The sequence below is a fragment of the Mus pahari genome, chromosome 20 (assembly GCF_900095145.1).
Source record: "Mus pahari chromosome 20, PAHARI_EIJ_v1.1, whole genome shotgun sequence".
Taxonomy (NCBI): Eukaryota; Metazoa; Chordata; class Mammalia; order Rodentia; family Muridae; genus Mus; species Mus pahari.
Window position 1 is genome coordinate 45,486,888 of NC_034609.1, and position 13,477 is coordinate 45,500,364.

A 13,477-nucleotide genomic window follows, 5' to 3' on the forward strand; every position below is an offset into this window, starting at 1 on the left:
TCCAGAGGACTTAGAGCCCCAACAGTCGGTGAGCCTAAGGAGGCAAGAGTGGAGAGGAGGTAGCCCTGGGTCTGTGGATTTGGGCCTGCCCAGCAGGTGAGGGGAAATAGAAGGGATTGGGGCAGGAGGGCTTATGTGCTCCTGAGGCACAGCAGGGACACACCCTGGGCCTGCTGGACCACAAACCACTCTGGGTCCAGAACTCTGGGAACTTGTGTACAGGGACTGAACTCTGTACGCAACCCCCCCCCCAGGCTGAGCCCCAAGCCCGGCTTCCCTTGGCTCTCGGCTGAATTCTAACTGGGAGGAAGAATAGAATAGAAGGAGAGAGTCGGAGTTGTCATCTTTGAAATGACTTTGTTTGCAGGAGTGATGACTGTTTCAAACCCAGCTAGAGCCGGGCATGGTGGCGCATGCCTTTAATCCCAGCACTCAGGAGGCAGAGGCAGGCGAATTTCTGAGTTCGAGGCCAACAGAGTGAGTTCTAGGACAGCCAGGGCTACACAGAGAAACCCTGTCTCAAAAAACCAAAAAAAAAAAAACAAAAAAAAACAAAAAACAAAAACAAAAACATCAAATCCGGCTATGCAGATGGCCTGGAAGTTGATCTGTAACCTTGTGTGGCCACCTTGCTATGGCATATGGAGACTTGTCCCAGGAGCTTGGTGTCCCCAGTGTCATATGCCTCCTGTCAACAGCCCTAAAGTCAGGAGACTTGCAAACACACCAGCCCTGTCAGACCCCCCCCCCCGACCCCCGACCCTTGGTCTTGAGCAAGTGGCTCAAAGGAGCAAAAGTAAACAGGGCTGGAGGCTGCTGTCAGTCAGGTATCACCATGGGTCCTCTTTCTAGGGATTCCTCCAGGGCCAGCTTCAGCAAAGGAATCCATAGACCACCCAGTTCCTTCCAAAGGACTACAGAGAACTGGGGGGGGGGGGACACAGAGGGACTGTAACCTTCCCAGGTGCCCCCAAAGGTTTCATGCATGCCATCAGTACACCAACTGTGTGCTGTTTGCCTGTGCCAGCATTCCATCTGTAACGAGTCTCTCCAGCCCCCTCTGAGGGTCTGTCTGGAAGGGCAACTGAGTCACTATGGTGGCCCCAACCCATCCCTGAGGTGCACTTTCCTGTAAAATGAGTGCAGAGGCCCAGAGAGTCCCACCAGCCGTCTGTCAGTGTGACTGCTGGCAATGAGGACAGGGGTCAGCAGGGCTTCAGCAGCCTCCTGCCCTATGGGTGTCTTGAGCCCAGAGCTTATTCTAGTCACTGCTATCTGAGAGCAGGATCCAAGGGCAGAGCCTGAACTTGAGGCAGACCATAAAGGGGAAGGGGGAGGGGGGCAAGAGGCCATCAGAGTGACTTGGGAAGGCTACCCCGAGCACATTAGCACCATGTGAGCATGCTAGGTGATCCAAGACCACCCATCCCCAGGAAGGACCCAGTTCTCAGTTCCAGAATCCCTGGAGGTGAAGTAGAGACATCAGGAGAACCACCTGAGGCCTCCAGGCTCACTGCCCCGAATCCATGTGAGGATGCACGGGCTAGATGAACAGCCCATCCTGGCCTTCTGGGAAGGTCTAAGGCAGACAGACAGGCAGACAGGCAGGCAGGCAGGCAGGCTGGCCTTCGGGGGGGGGGGCAGGGACAGAGAGAATAGACAGGCATGCATGGGAGTGGAGCGACTTCCCCATGCAGTGTCAAGGTGCTAGATGGAGATCTGGCCAAATCCTGATGAGGCTGTGGAAGGGGAGAGCACTGCCTAGGAATGGGGCGGCAGCACCTTCGCATGCACACTTTTGGAAAAGACGTGAGTAGAGCACATGGCCCTTAGGAAGAGTTAGGACCCATAAGTCTGCCACCTCCAAGCTCCAGAGACAAAGCAGAACAGGGAAGGGGAACCCTGTGGCTCCTGACAGCTGAGACCAAGGCTCCTGGATGACCCCACAGTCCTGGCCCGAGGGAGCCAAGATAGGGCGGGAAGAACTGTGTCTCTTCCACTGAGGAGTTTCTTGGAGCACAGAACTCTTTCCAGGAGCTGCTGTGATCTGAGTGAGAGCCAATCAGCCCATCCCAGCCTCTGGAGGCAGGGCCAAGAAGGCTGGCCCTGGATCAGGCCAGTATGTCCCTGAGCAGTGTCTGCCAGCACAGGGGGTGCCGGGGTGTCAAGGCCAAGTGGGAGATCAAGGGGCAGCACTGGAGAAGGACCCCATCTCTAGGCTGATGGCTGAAAGTCACATTAGGATAGAGAGGTATTCAGGCAAGGAGCTGGGTGTACAGAGGTCCTGAGGCACTGGGGTCATGGCATAATGGAGCCTTAGGGCTATGGTAAGGGGAGGTGAACTCGGGGGTAAGAGCTCAGGGCACAGACAGTTGGGGTCCAGGTTATGAGCCATAGACCTCATGTCTCATTGTGGTACTGGGGATGGAATCCCAGCCCTCAAGCTAGCTAGGAAAACACTTCACCTCCGAGCCACACCCAGGCCCCGAATTCTCAGTGGCCGGCACGGCACCGTGAAGATGCTGAAAGGCACTGGGTGGCTTTGATCACCTGCCTGGAAGAAGGGATCAGTGGTAGGGCCTCCTGGGGTCTCGGGTGCAAGGGGCTGCTGCTAGGGCCACAGGAGGTGGTGGTGGCCATTTCCTGTTGGAGGCTCTAGCCAGATATCCTGCCTAGGGTCCCAGGGAAGCAGGAGACAGGACCCCTCCCTCCCGTAGAGCGGTAGCTTGTTATCTAGACTGTGTCCGGCTGACTAATCTTGCAGGCCCGGGGTTTCTGTGTGAACCTCAAGGCCTGTTATCTGGTGGCTGAGGCAGGACGGCTCGTCCTGATGGACAGCCTGGGAGATGGGCCGATAGCTGGCCATGCTCCCCTCCCCACGACTGACTGGCTGGCATGTGTGGGTGGGAAAAATCATTCCAGCTATTTTGCGTTATCATGGGGCCTGGTGTGGCGAGTGATAGGCCTATTTGTCTAAGATTAGTCAGCGGGGGAGGGGGCACTGGTAGATGATAAGGGTCACTCTGGGGTCAGCTTCAGAGCCCAGCCCACTGCCTTGGAGCCCCTTTGAAGGCTCCTGTTTTTCTGAGACCCCAGGGTTGCTACGAACAATCTGAAGCTAAGACAGGATGAAAAGACCTAAAGAAATTGTGTCTTTACTGTCGGGCATATTCTTCCTGAATAGTCGCTGAGTACCTCGTGGGTCAGGGGCTGGGAAGACACAAGGACGGCCTTACCCTCGGTATGTATAGGAAATACAACCGCCCTCCGAGTCCAAGGCCTGAGGATGATTCTAGGTGGCATCAGAGTGGGATGTCCTGAGCAGCACGCCACCAGCCACCCAGTGATAGTGTGTTGGAGCAGAAGACACCATGACAGGTCTCAGCTGAGTGTACACAGCTGGATCTCACTGCAGGATGAGGAGGAAGGGGGCTCAGAGGCAGGGGACCCCATCAAGGGGGGGACTATGGTGGTATGCACGTGATTGTTCTGGAAACAAGGGTCAGAGGTCATAACCTAAGGTCAGCATGGGCTATGGGGGACTGGCTGGCAGGTGGGGATGGGTGCCCCGGCTGCCCACTGGCCCTGTCCACCCGAGTCCTAGGCTAGCCCCGAGTCCTAGGCTAGCCATGACAACTTTTCTTGCGCCTCGGGCCCCAGACACTGCAGAGGAGGGGGCTCTCACCGACCGCCCTCCTCCCATGCTGCCCCCTCCTCCTTTCTTCTCATACATTGAGCATCCATGTGTCCATGACACATCTGGTCCTGCTACACATCTTGGGGTTGAGGGCCTCATCTGAGCAGCTGCTGCAATGGCAGCTGATCACCAAGGGACAGAAAAGTGGCCAAGACATGCAGATGTAGTTACACGGTCCAGTGCCCAGGACTCTCGAAGAGTTCTTTCTGACTCCTGATGAATGGTCCAAGGGCATAGCTGGTGTAACAGCATCAGGAGGAGTAGGGGACCAGGCGTGCCAGATGGGTCTGCTCTGGGAGCAGGTCCCATTGGCTGTTGTGTAGAAACAGAGCCCAGACAACTTCTCAAAAGACACGAGGGTATACTCTCCGAGCAGCAGGAGGCACTGTGGTACCCCATTACAGATGTGGAAACTGAGGCAGACAAGATGGACAGCTTTGGGGAGGACTGAACAGGCCTCTTGGGAGAGCCCATTGCCTACCACAAATTCTCATCCCAAGGAGCTCTCAGTAGACGCTATAGGCAGAGGGTCAGTGGACAGACAACAGGACATCCAGTGGGAAGTGCAGGTGAAGCCCTAGAGGGGCCCCAGGCCTGGCTGCCCACCACATGTGGCCCACTGACCTCACCCCCTTCCGGACCTGCTGTCTGTGGCCAGGGCAGGCTATCTTGGTGGCGGCACTAATCAAGTCGCTTCCTTCTCCGCCTTCCCACCAGCTTCCTGCCCAGCTAGCAGCCCCACAGCCGGCCGACATCAGCCAGGCAGGTCCCAGCCTTGCCAGGGGAGCTACAACCATTGTCTTCCAGCAGTTTCCCTCCTGTCCCCTCCCCGGAGAGCATAGGTCTGCCTCAGGTTGTGTGTGCGGTGAGGGACAGCTGTTGTCACTGATGCCGTGGTCAATGGTGCCACCTGTGTCACCAGTGCTGCTGCTCTGAGCCCCAGCGTGTGACTGTCTTTAACACTGCCACTGGCTTACTAGCCACAGGTACCCTAACTGTGGCCACTGCTGGTAAATTGTTCTTGCTAGCAACATCACCACAGGCATGAGAGCCAGCTCTGACTGCCACCTCACTCGCTCTTCTCTGGCTGTCATGCCCCATCCTGACTAGAGTCACATCTGCCCCAGCCATTTCTACCATGACCAGAGTACCTCGTAGAAATAAGATGGGGCGGCCCGGCTTCTATCCCCATTCCTCTCATTTTGACTGGTAGCCATAATGGCCTCATCCAGAGAGATGCCCTTTCTCAGGGCGACTGCCATAAAGCAGAGCAGGCAAAGTGGGCAAACTTGCACTCTTCCCTGTGCCCACGGCTAGGATCCACACAGGTCCAGGGTCCAGCCACGGTGCTGAGACACACGGGTACTGGGACGCACGGGTACTGGAACATGCTCCCACACCTCTCTTGCTGCCCCACAAGGGAAACTGAGGCAGTTCTGCTTAATTGTGGGTAACTGCCCTCGTGTGAGCAGCATTTATGAGACCCTCCTGTGAGACCCAAGATGGGAGCCAGGAAGCAACCCCCACCCGCCCCCTGCCAGCCCCGTGACATTGCTGTCCTTTGAGAGGCACCCTTCCCCATAGCCACAATGGCTCCTTATTTATTTATTTATTTATTTATTACCTCTCTATCTCTGTGCGTAACTTTTGATTTCCTCGCTGCGTTTTTTCCATTATGGAGGCGGTGGACGCAGCCGATAAGATCGGTCCCCAGAGATGGGACAAAGGGGCCGCCGTCGGCTCGAGGGCTGGTCATATCCTGCACGCAAGGGCCCAGCGCGGCCTGAGATGAGGCGAGATGCTATCATACCTTATTGTGTCTCATGGGGGCTCTGCCCACCCAGCCCTGCCCCCAGCTGGGCTATCTGGGTCCTCTGGAATCGCCACAGGCCTTGGATCCGTCCTTTAAGTCACCAAGCCTCCATGTCCTCCACACACATCTGGTGCTATGGGGTAACCTGGGGACCACTAGCCAAGGCCTGTCATAGTCCTTTGCTGCCTAAGCAGGGACTTGACAGAACTCTGGGAATTTATCCAGAAAGCCAGGAGTGTGGACCGCAGAGCAGTAAGGATGGCCATCATAGTGAAGCCAGAGGACACTTCTGACCTTAAAAAATTTCTACAAGAACTGGGCAGTGGTGGCACGCACTTTTAGTCCCAGCACTTGGGAGGCAGAGTCAGGTGGATCTCTGAGTTAGAGGCCAGTCTGGTCTACAGAGTGAGTTCCAGGACTGCCGGGGCTACACAGAGAAACCTGATCCTAGGGGAAAAAAGTTAAAGAAGAGAGCAGAAGTCGTTCTGACAGATGCAGACCCCACGGGATGCTGTGAGAAGTCCCTGAGCCTGGCAGGCTTGACCAACATGCTCCACTGACACTCACAGAGTCACCAAGCTGCACCCACCCACCACCATCTCCCACCCCCAGGTCACAGTGTATTCTAGGTCACTTGTAGATTGTGGGAAGGTGGGACAGGTGCCCTGGTACAAGCTCCAGTGCCCAGCCACCACTGGCTGCCCATTTCCAAGGCCAGCAGGGAGCTGCCGCAGGGGACATGGATGTAGGGCAGGACCAGCCTGCTTCCTGCTCCCTTTCCTGAATGCATACCAGTCCCTCACCTTGTCATCCCTCTTCCCTTTCCCGTCAGGGAGCTTAAGGAAGGGCAGAGCCAGGTTAGAAGCTTGGGTTTGATCTCCGAGTGTCCCGATGTGATTCCTGCCTCCAAGTTGACAGAAGCCTCGAAGGCAGAGGCTATTGTAGATGGCTCTTCCGAGGAAAAGCTAACAAGTCCTTAAACCTCTTTGTCTCCCATCCTCCACAGAGCCTGACTCACCCTGGGGCAGAGGCTTAAAACTCAGAGTGTCTGGGAGTCTTTTATGTCCTTTGTAGGGGCCTCTGGTCTGTGTGCTCAGGCCCTGAAAGGCCAGTGTGCTCTAAGTGGTAGCTGTGTCCTGATGTGCTGGCTCCCCAGCTCCCGCCTCACTGTCAGCTGTTGGCCCTAGGAGGTGACTGCCTGCAGGCAAGGCAGACAGCTGTCACTCCTTTGGCCACCGCTTCCCAGATCCTCATACCCACCCTGACCACTCAGACCAGCACCTGTGGCCCCAGAGGGCAATGGAGTGAAGACAAGGTGGGTGGGTGCACTGAGCTGGAGCCAGGCGAAGCCAAGCTCTGGGCAAGACCAGAGTGTCCGTGCCATCATAAGTTGGCAGGGAGATGTGGGGGCTCTAAGCTGATGGCTTCATCTGTCCCTGTCCTGGGGGGGGGGGTGATGGAGCATCTAGCACGGAACTCTTAGGGAAGCCTGGGAAAGATATCCGTGCATGAGCGCAGCCTGGAAGCCATGCCTCAGCCTCCTCAGGGATGTGGGGTGGATAGGAAAGAGCTCCTTGCCTAGGCATGGTACGCAATCCGCCAAGGGATCCATGTGTCCTTTGAGGGGTGAGCAGGTGCACAGGTCACCGTTGCCATGGTTCTTCCTGCTAGTCTGGCTGTGCCCTAAAGGGACAAAGGTAGTGAGTGTCCCTCTCCAAGAACCTAGAATCCTGGCTCTGAACCATACAGGGGCCTGGAAGTGGAGCAAAGGATGCCTTCTACCTGGCATCCCTCGACCTATTTCAAGCTATAGATGCATCTTCTGTGAGAGCCAGCCCTTCCCCAGAACAAGCCCCAGGTGGAGAGAGGCCCCCACAGATCCCTGGGAGGAAAGCCCCACCCTCCATAGCCGGCTCTTCCCAGATGAACCCAGATCTGCCATTAGTAAGGGCCAGGGTTCAGCCGATAAAGGCTGGCTGTTGCTCCATGTCAAAAAATCAATACTCAACAAGCACAGTCCCAGAGACCAGGGAGGGGCCGCGGAGTCGCTGGAAGGGGCAGGACTTCAGCACCCTGGACCAGCCCTCCTCCACCTGGCACCAGTGTTTGGGGTTCCCAGTGACCCAACCCTAGGCCAGACTGACCACACACACATCCCTACCCTGCCCCCTTCTGATGGACAGGAAGCTTGAGGTTGGCTCCTTCCTTCCCAGGGCCACCAGAGTGGTGACGGGACCTGAGGAGGAGGGGCTGGATGGCTAAGGAGAGAAGTGTGTAGGGAACAGAAGCAAGGGTGCTCTGCCACTCCTGGGGCCAGCTGCCACGTCTCCCAGGCACGACACCCTCCTGGGCCTGGGGCACATGATGCCCAGCGTATCCCTCAGGGCTGGCAGTCTACAAAGCTAGACACCTCTTTCCTCTGAGCCACTGAGAACAGTGACACTGGCGAGAGGGAGGGGACTGGGCAGAGTGAGGAGAGGAATACAGGACCTGGTGCAGCCCCCCCTAAGGTGCTGTGGACCCTGCTCTGCACCAGTGTGCCCCAGCACCTTTGCGGTCTTCACAAGAGTGGACGGAAGTGGCTCAGAGCAGGGTTGCTTCCTGGTGTGCGTGGATCGCATCCTTACAGGACCTGAACCCAGCTTTCTGGTGGTCTCCAGTCATCCAGCTTACTGGCCCCCATTTCCTAGTGACTGGCAGCTATTGGCACTCTGCAAAGTCAGGATCTACCTCCTGAGGGGTGGGGCGGGGCAGGGCGGAGAGCCCCATTTCCCTTGGAGCTCAACCCAGCCCTCTGTGCCTCTGCTTCTGAAGGTGGTGCTCAGGCTTGTGTCCATGGCGGGCGCCTGTCACTCAGCAGCTTATCTGCCTGATGCCATGGTCTCCGTCTGCAGGATGCTGGGCAGAAAGCACTTCCATCTTGGCTGTGTCAGTCCCTGTTCAGATCCCTGGAAGTGAGCTCTGGGACCCTGCTGGGCTGTCAGGATCATTTTCTACACCTATTGCTGCTCACACTATTGGTAAAGGGGAAATGTTGGGGTTAAGGTCTAGCCATATCCTGCTGCCTACCACAGGGGGGTTCCTGTGAGTGAGCCAGCACCACCTGCATTGGAGTCATGAGTCTGGGGTCAGTGAGAGATGGCTGAACTCTCCTTACTGGCCATGTAACCTCAGGAAAGTCCCTTAACCTCTCCAAGCTTGCTTTCAATGCCTCCCCGACCCCCACCCCATCTTCCCTAAAAAACTCTTTAGCAGACAGTGGCCCTGAGCAAGGGCAGGTGTAGCACGCACGCCCCTTCCACACGCAGATTTCCCTTTCAGGGTGGCCTGACCAGGAACACAGTCCAGCAGCTCTGACCCCTCCACCCCCTGCCGTGTGACTCCAGGGCGTCTTTTTGCCCTTCCGGGCCCTTGGTTTAGTGGGAGCTGATGTCCTCTGGGCTAACCTGTTCTGTGTTCACACCTGCAGAATTTTCTAGACCCCACCAGACTCGGGCTGCCCTCCCTCTCTCCCTCCCTCCCTCCCCATTCATGCCTTTTTCTTTCCTTTACTGTGACTTTTATCAAAAGCAAACAGGGTGATCCTTGTGATAGGGGCCACGCCCCAGCTGCCCTGTGGGAGCCACAGGGCGGGTTGGCGGGAACGATGGGCTGATTAGATAGGTAGGTACTGGTGGTGAGCTGGTGGGCACCCACATACCAACCACAGACCCCACAGGGCATGGTGGGGGCTTTGGGTGGCTGGTTTGGTGTTTCAGAGGCCCTGGCCTTTGGCACAAGGGGACTGGCCCATTTGAGCTGAGGAAACTTCTTGCTGACTTTCCGACACACACACCACAGGCTCCTGTTGTAGATTTGCAAGCTAGCGCTGCTCACATGGGAAAACCGGGGTGACTCGTGTCCTATCAGAAGGGTACTCTGAGGTCAGGGCTTAAGAGAGGCCATAGTTAGCCGGATGGCGGTAGTGCACGCCTTCATCCCAGCACTCAGGAGGTAGGGGTAGGCAGATCCTAGTGCATACAAGTCAACCTGCTCTACAGAGCAAGTTCCAGGCCAGCTGAGGCTACAGAGAGAAACCCTGTCTTGAGAAACCAAAAGAGAAGGAGGCGGGGTCGGGGTGGGGTGGCTCAGTGGTTAAGAGCACTTAATTACTTTTCTGGAGAACCCAAGTTTGGTCTTCAGCCCTCATGTCAGGAAGCTCAAGCCGCAAGGGATCTGATCCCCTCTTCTCTTCTCTATGGGCACCTAGAGACACATATGGCATACATATATACAGACACATTCACTATAGATATAACATTTTAAAAGGAGTGGCCTCCCTCGGGCATGAGACCTTAGGGATCTCAGGGCTTCCTCCGCCTCCATAGAGGCCAACACCAGCACTAGGCAGTGCTGTGCATGCTGATGGAAACCTCTGAGATCTCAAGGTAGAGCCAGGACGGGGGGCGGGGGGGGGATCTACTTAGGTCTGAGGGGCTCCCAGGGCAAGGGCGCCGCCTGGGAAGCTAGTCTCTGCCCTGTAGCAAACACAGCTGCTTAGCCGACAGACTTCGATTCTTTAGGAAGACATGTATACACCCCTTCTACAACACAGTAAACTGAGGCCCCGGCAGGACAGGAATACAGACACTAGGGTGTAGTGCCAGGACTTGGCTTGTTGGCTTGAACACCAGTTCTGCCCCCCAGAGCACCCCACCAATGGCCAGCTCCACCCCACCCAGACTCCAGCTGTGAAGTGGATCCAGGCTTCTTTCTGTTCCTAGGACATGAGTGCCTCGAAGGCCATGCACGACTAACTCGTAAACAGAGAAGTATGCATTAGGTTCCTTGAAGATGCTTCTGGGGAATGCAATTAAGTCCCAGCACGTGTTCTGGGAAGCAGTGTGTACCATTGTTTACCTGAATAAATGAGCCCTTGACCCAGTGCCTGAAATGACAGTCTGGTTCCTGTCAAGGGTTCACCAGGGAAGCATAGGGAAGCCCAGGCCAAAGGCACCATGTTTCAGGCCTGGAAGAAGCCAGTTGCTCCCTCCCACCATCCCTCAAACGGGTACCAAGGTTGTAAAGTGTGGGATCCCACCCACCATGCAGACACAGACTCCCTGAGCCTCAGCTTCCCGAGTATGCCTGGAGGGACCCTGCACGTCACGTCTGGTGCTGGGCTGTGACACGGAAACGGGATCAGGGTTCACGATCGGATTGCAAGTTTTTCTAACAGACAAAGGCAATTTCTCCAGCTGAGGGAACAGGTGGCCAGGGCCAGACTTGGGTTGGAAGCCACCATGGCAGCCCACCGTGGAACCGCCTGTGCCCATGAGGGCATCTAGACACTTACCTTGTTCCTGGAATCCCAGGAGAGGCTGTGACCCCAATCCCTGCCCCATATACCCTTCAGAACTGTGATAGTGTGTGCCGCAAACCCAGCCCAGGTTTTCTGTCACCACTGTCGAGTCCCATCCCTAAGCCCTGGGCTTTCCTCCGTGTGCTGTATATCTCAGGGTCCCTGGTCAAGGAACAGCTTCTCCAAACCACGCTTTTCCTGAGCTGTTTTACGCGCTAGGAGCATATCTGCTGGGTGCTAGCTGTCTTTCGGCTGCAAGGGGTTGGGGCAGGAACTAGGTTATCTATGTAACTGACTGTCGACTGTCACCAGAGCTACTGGGCACAATTGCAGAGGACCCCTTGTACAAGGTGCTGGGGTGAGCTGAGGTTGAGATCAGCTGCCCTCCCCTTACCAGTCTGCCTCAAGAGACAGCCTCAAACTAGCTGACCTGGACCCTGAACCAAAGAGGCATGTTACCATAGTGATTGTTGTACATTGCCACCTCTCCCAGGCGTCCCCCAGTCCCCAAATGTAGGCTGTGCTGCTTCTCCCCTGGGAGAGGGACCACAGCCCTTATCAGCAACCAGCCCTCTCTGGTGGTGCGTGATACCCAGAGGATGGGATGGCTGTCGTGGGAAATGCCAGCCATGCCCTTATCTGGAAGGCTGGGCCATGGCCGTGAACTCTGATTAGGGTGCGGGGCCGTTTGCCGGTGGGTGAGCAAGGCGGTGGCACCGACTGCCTCCTTCCCCATGGAGGGGCTGGAAGCAAGCTGGAGCCCAAGCTGTCCAAGAGGCCCTGGCTGCCACAGGTAGCATCATGGCCAAGTGTGTCTGTGGGACTGCCTGTGTCACACACACCCTCAGGCCAACCTGCACAGACTGCCTCCCTACCATGTACCCCAATTTATGAGGACACAGCCTCAGATGAAGGTACCCCTATAACAGGGAGCTCCTGCAAGGGGCCAGCCCCCATCCCGAGGAATGTTCTAGACACAGAATGGAAGTGGGGTTAGGTGACCTAACCGACTGTCTGAAGGTCCAGGGACACCCATCTCAGGATGGAGGGTTCCATGTCTCCTTTCTGACACCTGGGTGGGACTCTGGGTGGCTGAGCCGCGAGCACAGACTCTCAAGAGAACTCTTGAATTCCATTTCTGTCCTGGGGGCCATTGTGTGGGGACCGTAGACATAGGCACAAAAACCAGGGGAGGCTGGCAGGTCACTGTCCCAGCAACAGATAAGCAGGCCTGTAGTAGTGCCAGGTTTGGGTCCTGACACCTCCTGCCAGCAGTGGGCCTCCTGGGGCCTCAGTTTTCTCACCCACACTGGGAATAAACGTCACAGGGGCCAGTCTCTGCAGCCCTCTTTGGACCGTACTGCCCAGGCCTTGGCCCTGCTCCTACAGATGGTGCTGACCATCCCGGTGTCAGCTTTGGGCCGTGCCCTGTGGGGCAAGGGAAGGTGAGGGAGGGGGAGCCGGTGGGACAGCCCTTCACCAGGACAGTGTCCTGGGTGAGCTGCAGAGGAAGTGCAGAGCCTGCCTTTTGGCCTCTCGGCCCCTCTCCCACTCCCAGGCTGATAAAGGGGCGCAGTCCTCCCTGGCCTCCAGTCCTGGCCCACTGCCCTCTTATCAGCCCCGGGAAGACAAAGGCCCAGTTACAGCTCTCCACGGGGCCTCCTGCCGTATTTACACCTTATCTCCACCATTAGCCGGCCAGTTATCTGATGATCGCGCCCATTAAGGCCACAGCCTGCCTGATGGGCTCCAGGAAGTGGGGCTGCCACAGCGCTCTGGCCAGGGGACCAGGCCAGGCCATGTGAGGCCTCCATCGGCTGGCAGCCCAGGCAGCAGGCAGACAGGGCAGAGGGTGTGTGGCCCGGGGAAGTACCACCCTCCGAGGAAATGACCATGCTCCCACATCCTTTAAAGAAAGAGAGGCTCAAGTAGGGACAGCGGCTGGCCCTGTATCCGTGTGTGTCCCACAGCTAACACTGATCACCATAACCAAAGAGTTCTTTATCCTGCCTGCATATTCTGCAGGCCACAACCTACCAAAGTTCTAGGAGCCTCACGGGACACACCTTCTGGCTCTCTCATCCAACTCCCTTTCTTAAGGACACGGTCTTTTATTTAGAAGTACGTGCTAATCCAGGGTGATCTTCCCTCATGATCTTTAATCTAGCCATGCCTGCAGACCTTTTCCCACCTGCAGAGGACACAGTCATGGGTGATGTCTTGTGAGGGGCTGTCATTCTGCCTAACTGGCACACAAGGTCTTGGGTGCAGTGTGTGGCTCACATACAGGCTCTGCAGACTGTGACCAAAGCCACAAAGGCCTGCCTGTCCACATCTTCATGGTGTTTCTACAACCCAGCATGGGGTTGCCCCCCCCCCAGATAACCCGGCCGGAAGTGGGGGCTGTGGGACAGAAGTGGGCCGGGGGTCACCAAGCAGCCACTCACCCACTTGTTTCCCCTCAGAGGAGCTGGAGTTGGTACTGCAGGACGGGCAGAGGTGCGTGCGGACCCGGCTGAGCCTCACTGAGGGCCTGTCCTGGGGCCCATTCTACGGGAGCATCCAGACCAGAGCCTTATCCCCCGAGAGAGAAGAACCGGTAAGAGCTGAGCCCCAGCTGGCCAAC

The 13,477-nt window shown here is 56.8% G+C and overlaps 1 protein-coding gene across 3 annotated transcripts in view; it reads left to right on the top strand.

The window, feature by feature from the left end:
• Zfpm1 (zinc finger protein, FOG family member 1) overlaps positions 1-13,477 on the top strand; it is a 55,935-nt gene that overhangs the window by 29,138 nt on the left and 13,320 nt on the right. For all 3 annotated transcript variants that reach the window (XM_029532569.1, XM_021220233.2, XM_029532568.1), the window contains exon 4: positions 13,317-13,450. In XM_029532569.1, coding sequence (XP_029388429.1) covers positions 13,317-13,450 — 134 coding nt within the window. The remainder of the gene's footprint in view (positions 1-13,316; positions 13,451-13,477) is intronic.